The 23896-nt window shown below is 50.8% G+C and overlaps 1 protein-coding gene across 1 annotated transcript in view; it reads left to right on the top strand.

Annotated features, from left to right (window-relative positions):
- HPRT1 (hypoxanthine phosphoribosyltransferase 1) overlaps nucleotides 1-23896 on the top strand; it is a 574116-nt gene that overhangs the window by 490768 nt on the left and 59452 nt on the right. Inside the window, exon 8 of the mRNA XM_069612824.1 lies at nucleotides 14218-14294. Within this exon, the coding sequence (XP_069468925.1) occupies nucleotides 14218-14294 (77 nt within the window). The remainder of the gene's footprint in view (nucleotides 1-14217; nucleotides 14295-23896) is intronic.

The raw sequence follows: 23896 nt of genomic DNA, 5'->3' as shown, positions 1-23896 counted from the left end.
CTAACATAACAAGTCCCTGGAAGTCAGGTACCTGAAAATGTAAGTCCCCATTCCCATGGAGTACCATAGGATTCCATGGGAATGGGGACTCGGAATCACAAGCATCGTTGCTGACGGTGCCAGTGCTTCCATGGCAACTCTGCCTACCGGGGCCGCTTAGCCCGGCAGGATCAGACCTGTCGGCCGCAGGGCCCCGTCAGGCAGACTCGTAATGTGGCGGTCCGGAAACAAGGGTGCCGGTAAGCTTACCGGCACCCTTGATTCCGGGCCCCCACACTTGTAATGAGGCTCATTGACATGGAAAAGTAGCTTTCTTAGCTCTGCTTTTATTTTTTCATAAATATGTTTGAGGCTTGTGGATCTGCTTAGAATCACATGCTGTGAGTAGGCCGACCTCTAGTGGTTGCTAGAGTATTGCATGATTTGTTCCTCAAAAAGAGACATCCACTGGGCGTGTTGGTAATACTATCCCTTGTGTGACGTGTACTGTACCCATGGTCCTCAACGCGTTAAGGTCCCTAGTGTTCAGATGTGTGTTGTAATGGGAATGGAATCCAAATGCATGAACTGGCAGACAAAGTAATGACAAATTGCTGTACGATAGCTGGAGTAACGCACACTAACATTCATGATGAAGTACAATGTTTATACCAGATGAAAACATTCTGTGTAGGTTAGTACAAGTATTTGGGAAACACTAACATTTTTACTAAAGATAGCAACTCTTATAAAGCTATCATTAAAAAGAAATATAGTTGGGGGGTGGATCTAATTTACAAACTAAAGGAAGCATGTATATACATAGTAGATATTGTTATATGTGCAATCATTACAACATGGGGCTTGTACAAATAATTCTAAGATGGTGCCACCTTTTTGAACAAAAGACGTAGGTTGAAGAGGAGCTGGAACACAGTCCCCTTTATATGAGGATCAAATGTACCTATAAGAGGGAGTTCAAAATCACGCCTCGGTTGAAGCCACCGCCAGAAGCACGCGTTTATCAAGACACTGTGGGTAATCTATGAGGAAGGTAAGCCAGCATAAATAATTACTAATGGAAGCAGTTATTTAGAATAGGGGATTACAAAGAATTAAGTCCTTAGAGAAGTGTTTGAGACTCTTAACCTTAGAGTGACAGCTCTATGTATATCACAGTATTAATAGTATTAACAAAAGTAAAAAGGTAACCAGTGTATAGATTAACAACACCAGTGGATATATGGACTGTTTTTAGTTTGTGCAGTGGCACTTTGTTTGAGAATTTTGGACTAATTTACATTTTCATGCAGTGAGAATACCGAAAGTGGGAAGTAACATTGGTTTCTAATTTTGAGAAAATATACATCGAGATTTAACACTAAAAGTAGGTTTCTTTAATTCTTCACTAATTGACTCAGAGGTGAATACTAGAGTGGGAACAAAAAGGGAACTAGGAAGAAGCAAGCAACATGGGTGATGTATTACAAAATATAAAATGACAATGCCAGTTGAAAGCACTTGAAATCCACAACCAATGGGATAGCGGTATTGGTGAAGGGAGTGAAGTATATTTTTATTAATGAAATTGAGGATAACACAATTGTTCTTTGTTCTTACTCTGTTTCTTTTCGTATTCTTTGTCTCCTATACCTATGGTGGGAAGTGCGGAACTTAAGTCAGACTTGAAGAAGCTCCTAAAGGGGCCACGTGAATTGATGTGACACTGGCAGAATACGTGTTGGCAGGGATTTAGGCAAGATATATATTGACTAAACAAATGCGTTGTACATAAATGCCTTTACTAAGTATGCGTTATGCAGGAACTAAGGTACAACAGGCATTTTCTTAATCGGTGGATGTATTTGTGGTACTGCAAAAAAAAGTGGATGAAGTTGTTTACATACATTTGACAAATGGAATGGAATTTGTGTAGATGTTTGTTTTTGGGGGGGGGGATATTCCCTAGGAAATGGGAGGGGGGGGGGGGGATTTGAGAAGTGTATAATAAACCAATTGAGCACACTAAGGGGATGATCTGAAGTTGAATTTCACTTGTATTACATGCTTGCTAGGATCCACCACTGACTGCGCAAACCCCTCTGCCACGTGTATACAAATGAGATCCGCTTACACTTATTAAATAGCCTGGCACTAGTGTACTGCAGAACCGTGCAAGCAGGTCACCTTTTTGTGTATGTGCAAATCCCAGAAATTAGGGGAACTTGGCATAGGGTAGCTGCCATTGAATACCTTTACACTACCTTGAAAATTGCCAAAGTAGCTAATATTCAAGTTATTTCAACTTCATCAAGTTGAAACCGTTGAGTTTCATTTTGAAGGAGGCCATTGAAGCTGAAAGTGTAGGGTTTAAGCTTCCCTTTTGAGGAACTAAGCAGATGCTGCTATGACAAATTGACCCTCAGTAGAAAATGTAAAAAAGAAGTCCGTATGTGAGACTGGAACCAAATTCTGTCTTTTTTATGAGTGCACATTTTGGGAAAGGAATACTTTATGGTTTACTTCCACTTTTCTGTTGCAACAATGCTGTGCAGTTAGAGTTCCAAACAGGAAGGAAGGAGAATTTGTGTTAAAATCAGGATGAATCACCTGGATATTTTAGAAGTTCTGGGCCCAAGAATAAATATAGCAAAAATTGTTGCAATATTTTTAATGTTGCAAGAAGGAGAGTAAAAAGTATGTGATCATTTTGTGAGGCATTGGACTATAATTGTATACAATTCTTAGTATAAAGCCAAAACCATGAGGTTGCAGACAGGGTCTTTCTGGTCATAGTGTATGAATGGAAATGGGTAATTATTCAGGGGCAGCACTACCAGTTCAAGATCCTACCTTTTGAGCTTGAAGTCGGCCCCCTGAGTGTTGACAAAGTGCCTGGCACCGGTTGCGACCCATCTGCGTCTACGGGTTGTACACGTACACCTGTACCTCGATGACTGGCTCATCCGGGCTGCTTGTGAGAGTTGGCCCGTTGGACACACGGAGGCGACCGCCCAGCTGCTGACGGATCTGGGATTCTCCATCAATTATCCAAAGTCCTGCTTGACGCCATCGTAGAACGCGCTGTTCCTAGGAGCCAGACTCAATACAGTGTCCTACCTGGCGTCACCCTCGATCAGAGGGTAGCGGCTATTCAAGGGAAGGTGCAACGACTGTTGTCGATTAGGACTGCCCCAATGTGAAACATCAAGTCTTTGCTCGGCATGTCGTCTTGCATCTACCTGATGACCCCGATTTTATATACACTGGTAGCAGACCTGCTGGTGGGGTAACCCTTGGTCCCTATTTTGTGGGGAGCGGGCTTCAACACCATCGTAGACCTCGATCTTAATAGGTCTGGGAATAGAGCCTGACAGCTAACCAGGGCTGCCTGGACCATACTCTGAAGACAGACCGGCTTTGGGGTAGAGAATGTCTGGAGACTTTTGCACCCCCAGTCCCGTGGGTATACATTTTACTCTACCATACATGACTCGCACTCTAGAATCGACCGTTGGCTTGTTTCTGGGATACTGATAAACTGGGCAGTTGATGCAGACATACTCCCTAGGACATACTCTGACCATTCCCCAATCACCCTGCCCTGGGGAGACTGACGGTCCCCCAGGCACCTTTGGAGGCTCAACCCGCAGACAGTCTTAGATCCTGTATTCAAGAACGAGCTTGGTTAATGTGTGGGCGACTAATTCAGGACAAACACGGGCACAGTGGACTCTCAAGCTACCCTGTGGGAGGCCTTTTAAAGCTTATATCCGTGGAATGGCCCTGGCCAAATAGTCAGATCCTTAGGGTGATCTGCTGGAATATTGAAAAGCGTGAGGCCCTCCTCAAGAAGCTCAAGACACGATATGCTAGCGATCCAGCCTCCACCACTATGGGCAAAATTAAGGAGGCACTCAATGGCTTTAGAGAGCATGCCGAAATGGAACGCAAGTTTCTCGATAATCCAGTAATCTCAAGACAATATGGTGAGGGTCAACGCCCAGGCAGACTACTGGCTAAGGTGGTGCGCCAGGAGGACGGCGGACACCACATCCCTCTGGTTGAGTATCCCAATGGGGATTTGACCCTTACGGCTCTGGGGTAAATGCGGCCTTCTGCTCTTTCTATGCAACACTCTACACCAACAATGAGGAGGCATCCGACTCAGACATGTTCCTGGGCGGACTCCCACTTTTGGTTCTCTCTGGTGACACTAGGGATGCTCTCGATAGCCCGATGGGGGTTGAGGCGATATCGCGAGCTATGGAGGCTCTGCCCTGCTGTAGGACCGTGGACCCAGACGGTCTCACTATGGAATGGATTGCAACAAATGTTACAAATCTATTCTAGTGCCTCGCTTATATGACTTATGGGACGAATCCTGTGTGACTGGGGTACTGCTCCCCACACTCAAGGAGGCAGTTATCACTGTGCTCCTCATGCCTGGCAAACCCACCACTCACTACGGCTCATACCACCCTTTATCACTCATCAGCAGCGATGTCAACATTTTTGTGAAGGTACTTGCCCTCCGACTCGCCCCATACATGACTCATCTGGTGCACCCTGACCAGTCTGGATTCGTCCCCTGTCGCTCCACGGCTCTCAACCTGAGGCGTTTATTTAATTTACTACCCCGAAGTGACCTAGATACCGGAGGAGTCGCTGCTATACTTGATGTACAGAAGGCTTTTGATTCAGTGTCCTGGCTGTTCTGTTGGGCTGTACTCGAAAAATGCAACTTTGGCCCCTGCTTAACCTCATGGGTACGGCTGATCTATACATTGCCTGTTGCCAGGGTCTGTACCAGCGTCCGGTTTTCCCTGCCATCGGACATCTGTAGAGGAACCAGACAAGGCTGCCCACTCTCTCCACTCATCTTTGCAGTTGTCATTGAGCCCCTAGCTGATCTAATGCGACAAACACGCATGCAGAGGGATACGACTAACCGGTCCCCCCAAAAGAACATTTCTTCGTACACAGACGCATTGCTCTACATCAGGGACCCAGATCGGAACCTTGCTTCCATCATGCAAGATGTCCTCCACTTTGGGCACCTGGTGGACTTTGGGTTATTTGTGCCAAGTCAGAGCTTTTCCCCTTGACAGATGCCAATACGGCTCTGTCTGACCTTATGGAGTGCACCTGGGCCCCTGTTGAGATAAAATATCTCTGGGTTGTGGTTACGAGGCACCAGGGTTCGCTTTACGGCCGGAACTTTGGATCCTACTTAAAACAACTCAGACCAAAGCTGCTCACTTGGGCCAAACAACCCATAACACTCGCGGGCAGGGTGTCACTCCTCAAAATGACAGTATTGACCCAACTTCTGTACCGCTTTTTGAATGGCCCGGTGCTTTGATTATTTGCCAGACTAAGTCTGCGATAAAAAAAAATGTATGGCATTCTGGAGCGGTAAGACTCAAGTGGGCCACACTTAGCGAGATCCTAGAGTCAGGGTGGCCTAGCAGCTCCAGAAATACTGGTTAGCGGCCAGGGCCAATACGCAGTGTGTACTGGTTTACTGATAGCCCTCCCCTCCCACATGTTAGGATTGAGCTTTATGGGGGTAGGCATCATGACAGCTGTGAGTCACCAGTCATCTGGCATTAATAAGAGACCCAGATACTGTTAAGGTACTATTAAGTTGGGGGTGGGAGCCCAGGGAAGGTATTGGGACGATTACCTGGTCACTTTGCCCAGAGTCTCGCTAGACCCTTGTGGCCTCCCCATGGGCCTGTACCAGGGGATCTGTCACTTTCCACCTTTCTGGCTCATCAGGGCAGACTAGCTTTAGAGGCTTGAACTCTGGTCATACCTAGGCTAGTCTAAGACCTCTCCCTCCCCTTTTGAGAGAGCTTGAAGCTCGCCCTAGCCAGACCAAAATTTCCCATTCCCTTTTTTTTTACCCCCGGAGCCCAAAAAATATATATAAATAAAAAATAAAAATTCGTCATTTTTGTTTTCGACTTTTTGGATTCGACATTTTTGTAATTCGACATTATTGGTTCAACATTATGACTGGACACCCTCCGACGTATTCCATATCTCTGACAGTAATCGCCACCGCTATGCTGCTTCGTAAAATCTTTCGGCGCCTGCGTCGATGACGTCGATATGCTGTCCTCGAGGTCCTCCGTCGAGCCGACGTCACCGGATGTTATAAGTAGGACGCATGACGCCTGTAGCCTCAGTTCCGTTTTTTCAACGAACGTGTTCGCTTCAGAGATCTCGGCACGCCTCAGTTCTACTGAATCCTGTTCTTTCGGTTCTTCGAACCTGTTTGTGTATTGAAATGTCGTCTTTGGCTTCTTCCACCCCGCGGTCTGGTTTTAAGAAGTGTCGGGTGTGTGGGTCCAAGATGTCATTGACTGACACGCACAACGCTTGCCTCTGCTGCCTCGGGGAGGACCACGATACGGATGACTGTGTCGACTGCCAGTCGCTTAGTTCGAAGGCCTTGCGGGAGCGTAAGAAGAAGCTGTCAGTGGATAAGGTGGCCAAGCCCCGGAAGTCGCGATCCACTGGACTTTCGACAGATGATTCGAGGGGCGACTCTCCGCATCGTCGTCGTGAGTCCGGGGGGGGTCTCGGTCCAGGAGTCGGTCTCGCCATTCCTCTGCCTCTTCGAGGCACTCACGGAAGCGCTGTCACAGGTCGCCTTCCCCGTCCTCATCCGAGGACTCCGCCCGTCGGCGGGTTGGTTGTCCCAACAAGCATTCCACTCCTGAGGAATGGGATTCCTTCCCAAAGGAGATGATGGCGATTTTTCAATTGCAGGGCTCCGGTCCGTCCGCGCCGTCGAAGGACGCCGGCTGTGACCGTGTTAGAGACACCACTCGTCCGCCTTCAGGCTCGAGCGGTCGTCGCGACCACCGGGCGCCTTCGAGGTCCCGGTCGGACAAGGATGGTCTCTCTAGACATGCCCGTTCCAGGTCCCGGTCCTCGACGCCCTCGAGACTGCGTGAGCCTGTGATGTCTTCGAGGAAGACATCGACACCTGCGGCTCCGAGGTCGCCGAGGGACTCTCTCGAGGCTCTGCCTCCGAGGAAGTCGTCGACGCCATCGGCGCCCAGGTTGTCAAAGGACACGCTCGGGGCTCCACCCTCGAGGCCTGTGTCGACGCCGTCGAAGTTGTCGGCGCCTCGCTAGACACCGATTCCGTCGACGCCTTTTGAGGGTGCTTTGTCAGAGGTACCCTGTGGCACGGTGGAACCCCCCAGAAAGGCTTTGGCCAAGGCTAAGAATGTCTTTCTCCCTTTTTCTGTGCCCTCTTTCCACCCTCTGGATTTTATTTCTGAGGGTGATGAGGGATATGAGGAAGGTTTGGTGCCTGAGGAGGTGCCTGACGAGATTTTGTCTGGTCACAGCCAGATTGAAGACCTGCGTCAGTCATTGCACGACGCCAGTGGTCTGGACACCTCTCTGGAGGTGGAGTTCTGTCGGCCTGAGCCTGGCACCCATGCCGAGTCCTCGTACCGGCGCCTTATGTCGAGGGTCACAGAATACTTGGGGTGGTCTGCGCCCCCTGTGGATTTTCTGCAGGATGACCTGACGGACATCCTCGACCAAGGTCCTCCAACTGACCCGGTACTGCCATTCCATATGGCTCTGCAAAGAAGGGAGGCTGCAGCTTGTACTGCTCCGGAGAGTCTCCTGGCAGTGAGCAAGTCTTCGCCGCGAAAATACCATCCAGCCACTAGTGACCATTGCTACTTGACCACACACCCCACTCCAGAGAGTTTGGTGGTGCAGGCGGCCATGGCCCCAGCAAAGCAGGCGTCGTACCCTACCATCCCTCCTGATGGGGACGACAAACGTTTTGATGTTTGGGCGAAGAAAGTGTTTTACAGGCAGCCAACTCTGTGTGTGCCTTGTCTCGTTTCACGCACTCTGTGGAACTGTATTTCCTTGGCGGCTGAACATATTCCCGAAGGGGAGGAACGGGATGGTTTTCTTGCTATTGTACAGGATGGAAAGGATGCCATATGTGAGACCGTTCAATCGGGTTTGGACATGGCAGATTGTGTCAGCCGGTCCATGGCGGCGAGCACCGTAATACGCAGGTTTGCGTGGTTGCGGAAGTCGGGGCTTGCTCCTGATGTGCAGGCCCGGCTCCTCAACATGCCCTTTGATGGTGAACATCTTTTTGGCAGCAAGCTGCAGCGAAGTTTTTGAGCGCTGCAGTTCGCCAACCTCTGCCTTTTCGACCTAGGAGACAGCAATGGAGGGGAGGTTCCTTTCAATATTACTCATCCTTTAGTAAATCGAGAGGAGCTGCTAGTCAAAGGGGCCACCGTAGGAGCGCCAGAGGTGGAAAACAGGGTACTCGAGGTGCCAAGGCCCCTCGGACAGTTGCCTCTTTGCCCTCGGGCACTGCCGCAGCTGCTTCAGCTCAGTCATGAGGCCATGTCCCATGGTTCGCCGGTTGGGGGAAGGCTGGCGCAGCATCTTGTGGAGTGGCGTGCCATTACTTAAGATGTGTGGGTTCTGGAGATCTTCCTTTCCGTCAGAAGAAGCATGAAAATCCACCAGAAAATCTCTCATTGAAGAGTCCGGATACGCTCCTTGCGCAGGAAATTCAATCCCTGCTGGAGGAAGGTGCCATAGAACTGGTGCCTGTAGCGGAGAGGAACAAGGGATGGTATTCCCCTTATTTTTTGATTTCGAAGGAGGACGGTGGGGATTGAGACCCATCATTGACTTGCGCGGTTTGAACAAACTCCTCAGGAAGGACAAGTTCAAGATGGTTACTCTTTCTCAAGTCCTCCAGGCTCTTCAACTTCAGGACTGGTTGGCGTCTCTCGACCTCAAGGATGCTTATTTTCATGTGCTGATCCATCCAAAGCCCAAGTACCTGAGGTTCACGGTTGGCGACTCACACTTTCAGTTTCGGGTCCTGCCGTTCGGATTGACCTCCGCCCCAAGGGTATTCACCAAGCTCATGGTGGTGGCAGCGTATCTCAGGAAAGGGGGGATTCACGTCTACCCCTACCTGGACGATTGGTTGATCAGGGTGCGCTCTCCCGAGCAAGTCCTGGATCATCTGTCTGTCACACTCCCTTCACATGCTGGGCTTCTCCCTCAACTTAAAGAAGTCCCATTTGACGCCAACCCAGCGGCTCCAGTACATCGGAGCAGTGCTCGACACTTCCCTGGGGCAGTGTTTTCCTGCCCAGGTGAGGAGGGCTCTTCACATTCAGCAGATGGTGCACAAGTTTCAACACACCCAGAGTCTCCCGGCGTTCGAGTTCTTGAGGTTGCTCTGCCTCATGGGGTCCTGTATTCTTCTGGTGCCAGAGGCCACTTTGCAGATGAGATATCTGCAGTGGGCCCTCAAAATGCAGTGGTCGCAGTCCTACGGCAGGATGTCTGACCCCGTTCAGGTGCCTCCCTCGGTCGCCCAGGACCTTCTGTGGTGGGCTGTCGATGGCAATCTGATGAAGGGGGCTCTGTTTTGGCTACCCTGGCCAGAGGTGACGATCGTGACGGACGCATCCCTCACGGGATGGGGAGCTCATGCCAACGAGTTGACAGTCGGCGGTCGTTGGTCTCTGTCAGAGTTCAGACTCCATATCAATCTGTTGGAGCTGCGGGCCGTCAGGCTTGCCCTGAAGGCTGTTCTGCCGACTGTGCGAGGAAAGAATGTCCTGATCCTGACGGACAACACAGTGGCCATGCACTACCTCAACAAAAAGGGGGGGGGGGGCGGGTCACTTCCTCTGTGCAGAGAGGCAATGCAGCTCTGGTTCTGGGCAATCCAGCAGGAAGTTTCGATCTCTGCAGTTCATCTGGCCGGAGACGAAAACGAGACGGCGGACGCTCTGAGCAGGCAGAGCACGATCTCTCACGTGTGGGAGTTGGCTCAGGATATTCTGCTTGAGATCTTCGCTCTTTGGGGGACGCCTCAGGTGGATCTCTTCGCTTCCAGTGTCAACCGGAAGTGCGAAAGGTTCTGCTTGCAGGAATTTCCTCCAAAAGGAGCATTAGGAGATGCGTTTGTGGTGAAGTGGTCCTTCCCACTGCTGTACGCGTTTCCTCCAGTTCCCGTCATCCCGCAAGTGATGCGGAGGTTACGGAGGTTCGGGTTCCCGGATGATCCTCATTGCTCTGGCTTGTGCTCGTAGGACGTGGTACCCGGACCTTCTCGACTTGTCTATCTGCCCTCCATGTCGTCTTCCCTACCGAGACGACCTGCTCTCATGGGAGGGGGGGGGTCAGGTTCTCCATCCAGAGGTCAGATCCCTCAACCTTCACGCTTGACTTCTGAAAGGTTGAGGTATAAGGATTGGGACCTCCCTGAAGACGTGATGGAGGTGTTGCTTTCGGCTAGACAGCCGGCAACAAAATCCCTGTACCGTTGCCATTGGAGAAAGTTCTGCGACTGGTGCAGGGTTAAGAATGTGGATGCTTTTTCATGCGGCATTCCTGTAGTGGCAGGGAGACTCTGAGCCCCGAGGTCGCCACCACTGGTGTAGCCTCCACAGGCTGAGCTAGGACCGTCGCGACTGCCTCGATAGAGGCCTTGGCCGGATGGATTAAGGCTTTCACCACCATAGGTGCGCTCACCGCCTTCTCCTTGGGGGGAGGGACACTGCCTCGCTCTCCCTCCGATGGGGCCTTCGAGCTCGACCGGGGCCTCTCCAGGAGCTTCGCCGGGTGCTCGGCCTTCCTCTTACCCGAACCAGAGCGTTGGCTCGTGGTTGATGGTGCCGGGGAGGATGCGCCCTGCCTGGCGCCCGTAGAGCCCGACCGTTCGGCGCTCCCGGTGCCAGCGGACTCGCGGTGCTTGGCCTTGTGTTGGACCCCCGTCGCCGGGGTGTCCTCAAAGGTCTTATTAGACCGCTCGGATTTCCTCTTCTTCTTCTCGCCTGACGGGCTCTTCCCTTCCAGCCAGTTGGCGAGACGTTGATGGTGGTCCTTCATGGTCCGCTCCGACATATTGCCGCAAAACGCACAGTCCTTCTCCACGTGCGTCTTGTCCTCATGTAGGCAGTAAAGACAAAAGGAGTGTTCTCCTTAAAGACATTCTGAAGCTGGCAACCGGGGCAGACCCTGAACAGCTTTCCGGGCGTCGAGCTTCCCTTCTCCTGGGCCATGTCCGAGATGGGCCTGAGAAACTTCTGGAGTCCTCCAAAAGCGTGGCTCGACGAAATCTTCACCCTTGAGGGGCGTAGACGAATCCGACACGGGTCCCCGTTGATCGGATGAAGAAACGGTGGAGCTTGAGGCTCTTTTTGACCGAAAAATCGAAGTTTTTGAGAAAAAAAGAAATGTGAAAAATAGCACTAACGCTCGAGAGCAATAGCACGAGGATCCCAACACTTGAACGTGCAGTAAAAATCTGAAGATGGCTGCCAGAGGCGGGGCTTAGGTAGAGGGCAGTCATTGGCTGTGGTCAGTATGACGCAGAGATCAGTGATTGGTTACTACTACGAAAGACAGATCAGAAACGAAACTGATACTGGGTTTTTTTCTTTACCGAGGATTCCCAGCCTGACGACGGGGAATATTCATGAGCATGTGAATCCATGCCAGACCCCATGCTGGAGAACTACAGTTACAGGTAAGTAACTTATTCCTTCTGTCTTTTTTGCTTTCGTTGGCCCACAGGGGCCTGCAAGTGGGTACTGTTAAAGGTTACCTGGCAGCGCTGTCTATATTTAAGCGCTCGTCTGAGGAATTTTCTTATTTTAAAATTCCTTTAATTTCTCAGTTTCTCAAAGGACTCACTAATCTGTTTCCGCCGGCACCTTTCCAGGTGCCTGGTTGGGATTTGAACCTTGTTCTGAAATTCCTTATGGGTGCTCCGTTTGAGCCTTTACATTCTTGTCCTTTGAGGCCGTTAACCCTTAAAACTGTGTTTTTAGTTGCGGTCACTTCCGCTCGCAGAGTGAGTGAGTTGCAGGCACTTTCAGTTAAGCCACCCTTCTCTGTGTTTCATAAGGACAGGGTTGTCCTTAGAGTTCGTCCTTCCTTTCTTCCGAAGGTGGTGTCAGAATTTCATTTGAGCCAGAAGGTTATTCTTCCGGCATTTTATCCTTCTCCACATCTTGGTAAGGAAGAGGAGAGGCTCCATAGGTTGGATCCTAGGAGAGCTTTAAGTTTCTACATTTCTCGCATGTCTCGGGTCAGAGTGGACGATCAGCTCTTTATTGGTTACGCTGGAAGGCGTTTGGGACAAGCTGTGACTAAGCAGACTTTGTCTAGATGGATTATCTTGGCAATTTCTGAATGTTATCGCTTGGCAGGTAAGGACCCTCCGGTAGGCTTACGGGCCCATTCTACTAGGGTATGGCTGTCTCTACTGCCCTGCAAAGGAGTGTTCCTATTCGTAACATCTGTGATGCAGCCACTTGGGCTTCGGTCCATACTTTTGTACGTCGCTACTCCCTCGATTCTATCTGTGGGCAGGATCTAGCCTTTGGCAAGGCGGTCCTTTACTCTGCAATTTGATTGGGCATTCTAAATTTCTATATTCTAAATTCTTTTCCCTTCTCCATACGTTGGTACTGCTTTGGGAGTCTGACATAGATATGGAATACGTCGGAGGGCCCAATCCCCTCGAAGAACAAGTTACTCCCTTACCTGGTAATGTTCTTTCGATGGGATGGTCTGACGACGTATTCCTTATCGCTCCCTCCCTACCTGCCCTGCTACAGAATTTCTTATGCGATTGCAGCTTAAGTTTCCGCAAGGCTTTCTGTGGTCATACTGGCAGTGGTTTGGTGCCACAGGTTCTGGGGAAAAAAACTGAGACTACGGGCGTTGTGCGTCCTACCTATAACATCTGGTGACGTTGGCTCGACAGAGGCCCTCGAGGACAGCGTATCGAGGTTATCGACGCAGGACGCAGGCGCCAAAAGATTTTCCGAAGCAGCACAGCTGTGGTGATTACTGTCATAGATATGGAATACGTCGTCGGACCATCCCATCGATAGAACGTTACCAGGTAAGAGTAACTTGTTCCACTGAAAGGAGGAACTTTCCTTTTAAGCAAGGCTCTTCCTATATAAATGATGAAAGTGGTGTCTAGAGTGCTACTGTTGCCAGTTCTTGCTGCACATCAAGACTTACCTTTTGATATCCATGGAACCTGTGACTAGTCCTTCAGTTCCGCAGATAGTGTTTTGCACCCATGACTTTCCGTTTGAGTCCCCAAACCCTGATCTGCTGTGGGCAATAGTGTTCCAACACTATTGTTCCCTGCAAATAAAATTTTATGCTGAAGAAGCAACGCATCCTGCTCCCTGCCAACACAATCCTACCAGTGACTATGAAAATATGGAAAGGTTTTACAGTGTGTTTTCAGCTTAGAAATCACGCTGGAGATGGAGATGGTTCCATGTCTTAAAATCGTGGCAAAAATGGCTGTGAATACAAAATATCGCGGCAAAAATGCTGTGGTTTTGCTGCCAAAATCATGTAAAGGATGCGGGGGGACACCCCTGTTCCCCTTAAATGGTATAATGGGGTACACTTATACCGGGTCAAACCACAGCATTTTTGCTGTGATTTTCTTTTTTACCAGCGACATTTTTGCCCCAATTTTATTACCTGATACTCTGGAGATACCACAACCCACAGCTCAGTCCACGCAGCCTCAGGTAGTGGTAGATAAACTGATCTAAAATACAAGATGGCAGAATAGACTTTTCCAGCCCTCACACCCCCAAGCTCAAAGTAGCCCCAGCTGCACCCAGATACTAACCAATCCCAGCTCTCAATCAATTATCACCCACAGGTGCAGACCATCACTAAAAGGTCCACCCAGGTGTAAGGGGAACACAGTATACAAGCAACCAATCCCAGTTGTAGGGTGTGGGTTGCAAGGAACTTCTGTGGATTAACTTCTGTGACTGCTGGAAACTGAAACGCAGAGCAAATCACATTTGCTGGTCTTTTGATTCATGAAATACAAATGTTTTAGTAAAGAGTTCCGTTTTGATATCACATTGTGTCATTTGTTCGATAACTGCTTGCCTGATTTAGGCTTCTATTAAATACTAATGAGTGGCGTTGTATGGTTATGGACTCCTTTGACTACAATGTTGTAAACTGGACTTCATACAATTAATTCTAGTGCACGTCAAGGAATAGTTGTATGTTTGATGGTTGTTAGATCAGAATGTATTTATCTAACATTAATGGACATTGAATGTAACTTTATTTTTTTTACTTCAAATTTCAATCTTAATTTTAGATTACAAACTTATCTTTTTTTTTCTTCTTCAGTTGTTGGATTTGAAGTTCCAGACAAATTTGTAGTGGGATATGCTCTAGATTATAATGAATACTTCAGAGATTTGAATGTAAGTATCCTTTTTTTTAAATCTAACTTTTGTCTTGATTTTCAGACCTCATTTTGTACAATAGTATATTTTACTAAAATTGATTCAAATTATTGACATTACAAACAATTTAAAAATTGTTTATACTGAACAATAGTCTTATGGGTTTCTAAAATGTGCAGAAATTCCAAAAGGTTAGTAGATTTGGTACAACACCGTCAAGTACTATACCCCCTTCTCTGAGTCCCTGCTCTTCAAAAAGAGAACACAAATTGAAGGGTGAAGATGGAAGAAGACCAGCAATGCTTGCATATCTGCTGCCCGTTGATAGAATAGCATGCAAGATACATTGGAGTATCTGAGCCATTTGTCTAACCAGTTTGCCAAATTATCTGTGGTCCACAGAATTGTAGCGTGAAAGGGCCATTTACACTTGGGTTAATTTAGCACATGGAGCCAACATTTGGAATCCTACGAACAAATCTTGATTGAGGCCTTTTGGGCATTACTCTTCAGTGTGGCCAGGGATCAGATGGCTCTCAGGATTCCACAAGCTGCTGTGGTTATATCCTGCCCCATTGCTTTCTGCTTCCTCTCCACTGCCGCCTCATCCATTGCTGTGTCTATGGCAAATGTTTGCCAACAAGCACTAACTTGCTGACATGTTTGGCACTCTTAAAGCAAGAATGTTTTGGGAGGTAAGCTATGGTGGGAGGGGCAGCAATGAGTTAAGGCAGGATGGAGCAAGCTAGGATGCATGGGTGGGGTGAGCTAGGATGCATGGGTGAGTTGGGCTGGGCAAGGGTGAACTAGGATGTGTGGATTGTGGTGGACACTAGTTGGGTGGGTGTGTTGTCAGGCTTGAGGTAGTGAGTGAGGTAGGGAACGTGGGTGTAGAACTGGGTGTACGGTTGGGTTAGTGGGTTTAGAGTAGGGTTATGTTGGGTGATGTCTACTCTCCAATAGGGTCAGTTAAGGAGGGGTGAGGTTGAGAGTGGATAGAGGTGGGATATGTGGTGGTGTAGAGAGGGGTGGGTTTGTATCTGTATAGGGTTACATTGGTGAGGTCACAGGAAGAGGAAGAGAATGTTGAAGTGGGTTGAGATGCTGTGGATGTGGGTACATTGTCGGAAGGAGGTACTGGGTAAGGTGTAGAGGTGGGCAGTGTGATGGATTGAGAGCGGTGGGGCAGTGAAGAGGTGAGAGTTGGTTGGTGTGGTAGATGGGGTGAATTTTGATGGGTGTGGGGGATTGCTGTGAGGGTTGGTGTTTGGTGGTTGGGGGGCAGATGAGTGACATAGGAGGAAAAGATTGCTATGGTATTTATTTAGCATAGACCCACCATTGTTACAAGTCAAAGGTTGGAAGGAGACAGTAGAGATGTAAGGAAGCAGAGAGCTAACAGGGGAGAGGGAGGGATGGCAGACCATTTGGGAGCAAGGCATCTACAATCTGCCAGGGAAGGCAACAGCAGGGTTGGTGGGGAGGGGGTGGGAGATCACCCAGTCTCTGGTTCGATCATTTAGCATGTGTTTCTGTGTGCAATGTGTATGAAGAGATAGATTACTGATAGCGGTATGTTTGAAAAGGACAAATGAGTTAATGAGGTTAAGGTGGACCACAACAGCATAAATGCCTTGCCACTATACTCTGTAGAAACGTTTTCTTGTCAGTTAACAGCACCCCACTATGTCCTGCTATGTACTATTGTTTATTCAGAGTGTTTGTAAGCTCCTTTCTTTGGTATTCAGTTTCCTTTCCTGCTTTATTATCGTTGGTGTGGTGTTCACTTTGCAACCTGGTGTAAGGTTTGGACAGGAATTTTCCAGGCACTGCAATAATGGTGCTGCCTCGCCATAAGATTACTAAATCTGGGAATGGTGGGATTACCTGGGCACATGATGCAGTGCCTGGCAAATGCCTATATATCACCTATACACAGTCCAAAACTGTTGGTGTTGCCAGTCCTTGTGTTGCAAGGACCAGATGCAAGAACACACATTTGCTTACAAAGCAAATGGCTATCATTTTTATTACACCAGGAGCTGGTTTACAGATGCAGTAAAGCTATTAACTTTCAGCGAACTGCTTCGTAATCAGAGATCCCAGGTTGTGTTTGGGGGCAGGAAGTGAGTAGGAATGGTCATTGGTGGGTAAAAAGGGCTCGCACACAGGCTTTGACCCTACTCAGGTATCACTATATTCACTGTCCATGCCAATAGTTTTGACTTATAGCCAGCACTCACAATGCCACCTAACCAAAGGCGACGCGTATCTGTGGGGGAGAGGGTGTCGCCCCCCTCACTTGAGTGGCAGGCAGTGCATTAATTGCAAGGGTACTGTGCCACCAGCCTATGCGCAGGGACAAGCCCCCACTATGTTTAAAAAAAAAATACATTCTATATGGTGCTCTAGGGGCTCTGCAAAATGCAAAGGGCGTAATCGTAAGAGGTCGACGGGGCGTAAGGAATGCCCCGCTGCCTCCCATTTTGCTACTAGCGTAAAAGGCACTGACTGAAAGGAGAGAAGTCCTCTTTTGTAATCCAGTGCACGCTGTGTAAGACTTGTCTTCCAGTCGTGTTGTGGATTTTGTCAGTGTTCTGAAGGTGCGAGCAGGAAGGTAAGTGAAATGTAACTGTGTAAATTGTGTAATGTGTTTGTAGGCCTGCTGGGCGTAGAGACCCAAGCTAATCCTCCCTGATGAGGCCAATACATATTTGGGGATGCTTGTGGTCTCGTGCAGAAGGGATGTGACCAAGCAGTTTGGGCTGGAGTGACCCCTTTGGGGTGGGAACAAGCCTGATATGCATATGGTCTTTGGCGTTTTGTAATGGCTTGGCAGGTGAAGAATGATGGTCTGGGGGGTTGCCCAAAGCAATGCCAGGGGTCAAGATTAATTCTAAACCTTCCAACCATTACCTCTTTTGTTTTGCTATGTGTTGGTATGCATGTGTACAAGTGGTGTTGTCAGAGTGCACACATTTGAATGTCTATGTTTATGTATGCGTGCATGCAATGGGTTGAGTGCTATATGAATGCACTGGGGAATTAAATTTTATGTTGTGTAGTTGCATACACTATTTGTATGTAACTAAGTTTAAGAAACACTGTAACAAGCGCCACGATGCCTTCGGTCTGCTGTGCGCTCAACAAATGTGAATGAATAAATAAGTATGCATGTCCGGGCGAATGTGAGCATGTTTGTTGAGTGAATGAGTGTGTTGGGTATGGGAGCATGTGTGTGCCTGGCGTGCTGTGCTGAGTCAGTAAAGGGGTAGCAAGCCCCTAATTTTGGTATTGTGGGGGTGCTACTGTTGGCATGGAATTTACTGGCCATCAAGGGTAAAGCAAACATCTATGTATGGGCACAACCAGCATGAAAATGTTTTATATACAGACATATATTGTGGGCAACGGTGATCTGAATATATGTTGGAAAAAGCTCCTGTGCACTGATGGTTACTTGCATCGATTGGATTTTATGTGCTACTCTACAAAACCGATTGTTAACGGTGTGGCTTTTTACACAATTGTTCACAAAAGGTGTGCTGGAAAATGCACCATTTTAGCCCATTGTTTTTAAAATGTTCTTTGGGGGGCTTGGGCGGCATTGCGGTGGAGAGATCCCCCGAACCTGCCTTGGATGTTTTGGGATACCTTGCTATGCCTAATCACTTAAATATGTACATCCAGAGCCGGCTTAAGGGATGGGCAGTCTGTGCGTTAGCACAGGGCCCCACTGTCAGAGGCGCTCCCCGCAAGGCCCCACTGTCTGCAATGCTAGATTGTGCAAAAATAATTTGACTGCGAGTGCTGCACATATCTCTGAATCAAACGCAGCATTGCAGCAAAGACGGGGACTTTTGTCCCAACATCATGGCTGCCCTCTTCATCTGCACCAGAGTGCATCCAAAGGTCTCCATGGTAAGTCGCCTGTAATTTGATTGGCCCATAGCTCCTACTTGTAGCCAATCGGAAACCGGCAGGTGACAGAAGGCCCACATCAAAGGCCGTCTGAGCCTAGGTGGTCTCAGAGGTTCCCCCTTTTAGTCCCCTTCAAACTATGAAGCAGCCTCCTGATGAGCAGCCTGCAACCCCGCAAACGTGGGCCCCTTCACCTCTACGCTCTGTAGATATACCAGTGAGTGATAACTGAACGTTTCCACTGCCTCCTCCACTAACAACTTTTAACTAAAACTGTGCCTACTTCACTCTGCCTTCCTTGCCTTTACCTATTCTTCTCCTTCTTTTAATGCATTTGTCTTTTTGAAATTTGAATTTAGGTGTGTTTTTTACCATCTTTGCACCCCACTCTGCACTGCATTGCGTGTCCTTTTTGCAACTGCTAGGCTGTCTAGTGAGTTTTGCTAGAACTGTGCTGTGCAGTCATGCCTCTCGCCTTCTACTATCCTCTGCCGCTCCTATGGTACTCATCCTTTCCCCTATCCTCTCTAACTGATACACTATCACCTACCCTCCCTCCCTCCCTCTCGAAGGCTGGAAGGAGAAAGTATAAAAGACAACCTGACCATGAACCCTGGCCTACCCATTGCAGACACCTATGTCAGTGCAACTTTCAGTCAGGTCTTCACTGATTTCCTCTTCTCTGTTCCCTCCCCATATCTGTGGACTCCTCATCTCTACCCTCTTGCCTTGCACATCCTCTCCCATTAATGGTGGCACCAAATGGGAAGTCCTCTTGGCTTGGCGGGCTTCGCATCATCCAGGTGCATCATAATGTCTATCACACTTGCACTACCTTGGTTCAGGGTCCTCAACCCAACCTCCTTCTCTTTGACTGATGCCTGCCGCCCCTAATCAACTTACTTCTCCAGCATGGGGTCTGGCATGGATTCACATGCTCATGAATATTCCCCGTCGTCAGGCTGGGAATCCTCGGTAAAGAAAAAACCAGTATCAGTTTCGTTTCTGATCTGTCTTTCGTAGTAATAACCAATCACTGGTCTCTGCGTCATACTGACCACAGCCAATGACTGCCCTCTACCTAAGCACCGCCTCTGGCAGCCATCTTCAGATATTTACCGCACGTTCATGTGTTGGGATCCTCGTGCTATTGCTCTCGAGCGTTAGTGCTATTTTTTCACATTTTTTCTCAAAAAACTACGTTTTTCCGGTCAAAAGAGCCTCAAGCTCCACCGACTCTCCATCCGATCAACGGGGACCCGTGTCGGATTCGTCTGCGCCCCTCAAGGGTGAAGATCTCGTCGAGCTACGCTTTTGGAGGACTCCAGAAGTTTCTCAGGCCCGGACATGGCCCAGGAGAAGGGAAGCTCGACGCCCGGAAAGCTGTTCAGGATCTGCCCTGGATGCCAGCTGCAGAACGTCTTTAAGGAGGACGAACAATCCTTTTGTCTCTACTGCTTACATGAGGACAAGACGCACGTGGAGAAGGACTGTGCGTTTTGCGGCAATATGTCGGAGCGGACCATGAAGGACCGCCACCAACGTCTCGCCAACTGGCTGGAAGGGAAGAGCCCGTCAGGCGAGAAGAAGAGGAAGAAATCCGAGCGGTCTTCTAAGACCTTTGAGGACGCCCCGGCGACGGGGGTCCAACACAAGGCCAAGCACCGCGAGTCCGCTGGCACCGGGAGCGCCGAACGGTCGGGCTCTACGGGCGCCAGGCAGGGCGCACCCTCCCCGGCACCTTCAGCCACAAACCAACGCTCTGGGTCGGGTAAGAGGAAGGGCGAGCACCCGGCGAAGCTCCTGGAGAGGCCCCGGTCGAGCTCGAAGGCCCCATCGGAGGGGGAGCGAGGCAGTGTTCCCCCCCCCCTCAAGGATAAGGCGGTGAGCGCACCTAAGGTGGTGAAGGCCTTAATCCATCCGGCCAAGCCCTCTATCGATACTGTCGCGGCGGCCCTGGCTCAGCCTGTGGAGGCTACACCAGTGGTGGCGACCTTGGGGCTCAGAGTCTCCCTGCCACCTCGGAGGGAGTCCTCTTTTGTGCCCATCGATAGGACCCCCGTGAAACCCCCGGCGGGGAAGAAAAAGGGGGGGGCAGGGCGTCGTAGATTCGGCCTCAACCTCAGAGGAAGAGCTGATTGAGGTCTTAAGCCACGGCCTTGGCGTGGAAGAAGACCGGCCCGTCGGGATGGATCCCGACGCAGGTGACGACGACATTGTCGAGGGTGCCGACGGGGCTCCTGATCGCCCGTCGGATTCCCCTCTGCCAGTACCGCAAGACAACTCGGCGGCCATTTTGTTGGCTATACAGTCCTCATGTTCAGAGATAAGGACGAGACTACTGTTGCCGACGGAGGAACCTCTCCCGTCGGGGGATCCTGAACCGGGACCTTCTGGTGCTCCCCCGCCCAAGAAAAGGATTCACCCTCCACCTCCTTTTCAGCCGTCGCGCCCCCTCCAGTCCTCCTCCCCGTCCACCCGAGGGGATGATACGGGGACTGACACGGCAGCGACGGGTACGGACTAGGTATACGACGAGGATCTACCGTCGTCACCTCCCACCAGGGTTTCTCCGCCCGACGAGATTGGATCGTTCCACTCCATGATCGCCAGGGCATCCAAGCTTTTCCAACTCTGCCCTGAGGAGAAGAAAAAGGAAGGATTCCTTTATCAACGGAGCGAGGCCAAGAGGAAGACGGTCCTCGCGGTGCCCCTGCTGGACGACATTTGGGATGAGGGCCTCGCCCTCCTCAAGAACCCTTCCACGACGCCAGCTAGAAGAGACCGGTACGAGAAGAAGTACCGGGTCCCGGACGCGGCCCCCCTGTGCCTCCGGGCGCAGCCTACCCCGGACTCCGTCGTCTCCGCGGCGGCCAGGAAGAAAGCGGGGGGGTGCGGCCTCCACATCGACTTCCCCACCGGACGGCGAGGGAAAGAAATTGGATGCTATGGGACGCAGGGTCATCTCGTCTGCAGCGACGACGATTAAAGCGGCCAACGCCTTGGCTATCGTGGCCCGCTACGACAGGGAGCTATGGTACAAACTGGCTCCCCTGCTGGACTTCCTACCGGACGACAAGAGGGCGGATGCCCTGGAGATCCTACAGGAAGGCGAGGTGGCGTCGGACCACGCCATCACTATTGCGACGGACATCGCTGACACTGGGTTTCGCCAGTTGGGCAACGGCGTGTGCCTTAGGCGGCGTGGATGGCTCAAGGCTACGGACTTCCGTCAAGACGTACAGACCAGAGTCCTGGACATGCCGTTCGATGGGAACAACCTGTTTGGGAAAACAGTGGACGATTCCCTTCAGGCCATTAAAGCGGACACTGAGACGGCCCGGGCCCTTGGGGTTCTGCAGCAACGACGGACGCCCTTTCGGAGCAGCGGAGGCAAGGGCGCCTCCAAAGGTTCCGGCGGCGGTTTCTCCACCTACCGTCAAGCGGCCCGCTCGTCGTCTCAGGGGGCCTACAGAGGACGAGGCAAGTCTGGCGGACCCCGCCGTCGTCGCCAAGGAGGTCAAGGCGGCAAAGCCTCGTCGAAACAGGATTGAACCGGCCGTGGGGTCAGGCCCCCACCGAAGCACCCCGGTGGGAGGCCGGCTGGCGAGCTTCGTCAGCGTGTGGGAGTCCATCTCCACCGACCGTTGGGTGCTGGACGCCTTAGCCCGGGGCCACGCGCTCGAGTTTCAAAGAAGGTGCCCGCGCGTCCCCCCCGTGGCCAGGAAAGAGCTTCACGTCCCTCAGCTTCTCCTGGAGGTAAAGGCGATGCTCAGGAAGGGCGTCATCGAACTCGTCCCAAAGAGGCTTCGGGGCTCCGGAGTTTACTCGAGATACTTCCTCGTGAAGAAGAAGACGGGAGGATGGCGCCCGATCCTAGACCTGCGACGTTTGAACAAGTTCATCAAGGCGCAGAAGTTCCGGATGGTCACCCTCCAGCACGTCCTGGGGCAGCTGGAGGAAGGAGACTTCCTGTCGTCGTTGGATTTGGAGGATGTCTACTTCCACATTCCCATCCTAAAGGGGCACCGAAAATTCCTCAGGTTTGTGGTCCAAGGGCGTCACTACCAGTTCAAAGCCCTCCCCTTCGGACTACGGTCGGCACCCAGGGTATTCACCAAGTGCCTTGCACCGGTGGCGGCGCAACTGCGCCGCGAGGGGATCCACGTCTACCCCTACCTGGACGACTGGCTCATCCGAGCCAAGACGAGGGAGCTCGCCGTGGAGCCACACGGCAAGGACCGTCCAACTTCTCACGGACCTGGGATTCTCCGTGAACTACGCCAAGTCCCACCGGGTACCCGCGCAAAACGCACTGTTTCTGGGAGCGAAGCTCGACACAGTGTCCCTTCTGGCCTCCCCGTCGGAGGAAAGGACCAGGTCCATCCTGGGCAAGGTACAGCGGATGTTGGTTTCTGACGCGGCCAAGGTGAGGTCCATCAAGTCCCTCCTCGGAATGATGTCTTCTTGCATCTACCTCATTCCCATGTGCAGGCTCCGGATGCGCCCGTTGCAGGAGTTCCTGGACGCGCGCTGGATCCAAATGACGGGCGGCTTCGAGGAGAGGATCCCACTCGACGAGAGTTTCCGCCGAGCGGTCCGGTGGTGGGGCACCCGCGCGCATCTGACGGCGGGCATGGACTTCCAGACCACCAGGAGACAGTGACCACGGATGCCTCCCTGGAAGGGTGGGGAGCGCACACCGAAAATCTGCACGCGAGAGGCCTCTGGCTCCCGACGGAGAAGTCCCTCCATATCAATGTCCTGGAGCTCCGTGCAGTGTTCTGGGCCCTCAGGTCCTTCCTTCCGTCCCTCAAGGGGAAGGTGGTGAGGATCTTCACCGACAACACCACCACCATGTTTTACATCAGGAAACAGGGCGGAACCAGGTCCCCAGCACTGTCCAAGGAGGCGCAGGACCTGTGGCATTGGGCAGTCACCCAAAGGATGTTTCTGGTGCCGTTTAATCTGGCAGGGATAAAAAACACCATCGCCGACTCACTCAGCAGGGAGCTGCGCTTGTGCCACGAGTGGGAACTACGGCAGGATCTAGTGGATCGCCTCTTCCGACGGTGGGGCACACCCCAGATCTCCAAGTGCCAGAGGTTCGCCAGCAGGTTTCCCCAGGCGAGGAGCATGGGCGATGCTTTCTCGTTCCCCTGGGAGGGCCTGTTCCTCTACGCGTTCCCTCCTTTGCCACTGCTAATCCGGCTCGTCAACCAGCTCAAGAGGTCACGGTGCAGGATGATCCTCGTCGCACCTGCGTGGCCGAGGCAGATCTGGTTCCCGGACCTTCTGGACTTGTCAGCGTCCCCGCCAATCAAGCTGCTGGTGGACGCGGATCTACTCTCCAGGGAAGGAGGCGCCATCCTCCACCACGACCCGAAATCGCTGAACTTGCAGGCCTGGCTCCTGCAGCGCTAGAGTTTGGAGGATACGACATACCGGCCGACTGCAGAGAGGTTCTTGCAAAGGCCAGGGCGTCCTCGACTCTTAAATGCTACGGACACAAATGGAAGAGGTTCTCTGTTTGGTGCCACGCACAGAAGATTTTTTTTTTTTTTTTTTGTGCTTAATGTTTTATTATTATCTTTATTGTTTTTGGTTTATACAAACCTTTACAAAATAAATTCTTTTCATAATACAATCGAATAGTAGAAAAGGTTTACATAAAGATACATCATAAAAGAAGAAAATAC

This window comes from Ambystoma mexicanum, chromosome 5p, assembly GCF_040938575.1.
Source record: "Ambystoma mexicanum isolate Mex_15411 chromosome 5p, UKY_AmexF1_1, whole genome shotgun sequence".
Taxonomy (NCBI): Eukaryota; Metazoa; Chordata; class Amphibia; order Caudata; family Ambystomatidae; genus Ambystoma; species Ambystoma mexicanum.
This window is presented reverse-complemented; position numbering and strand designations above follow the sequence as displayed.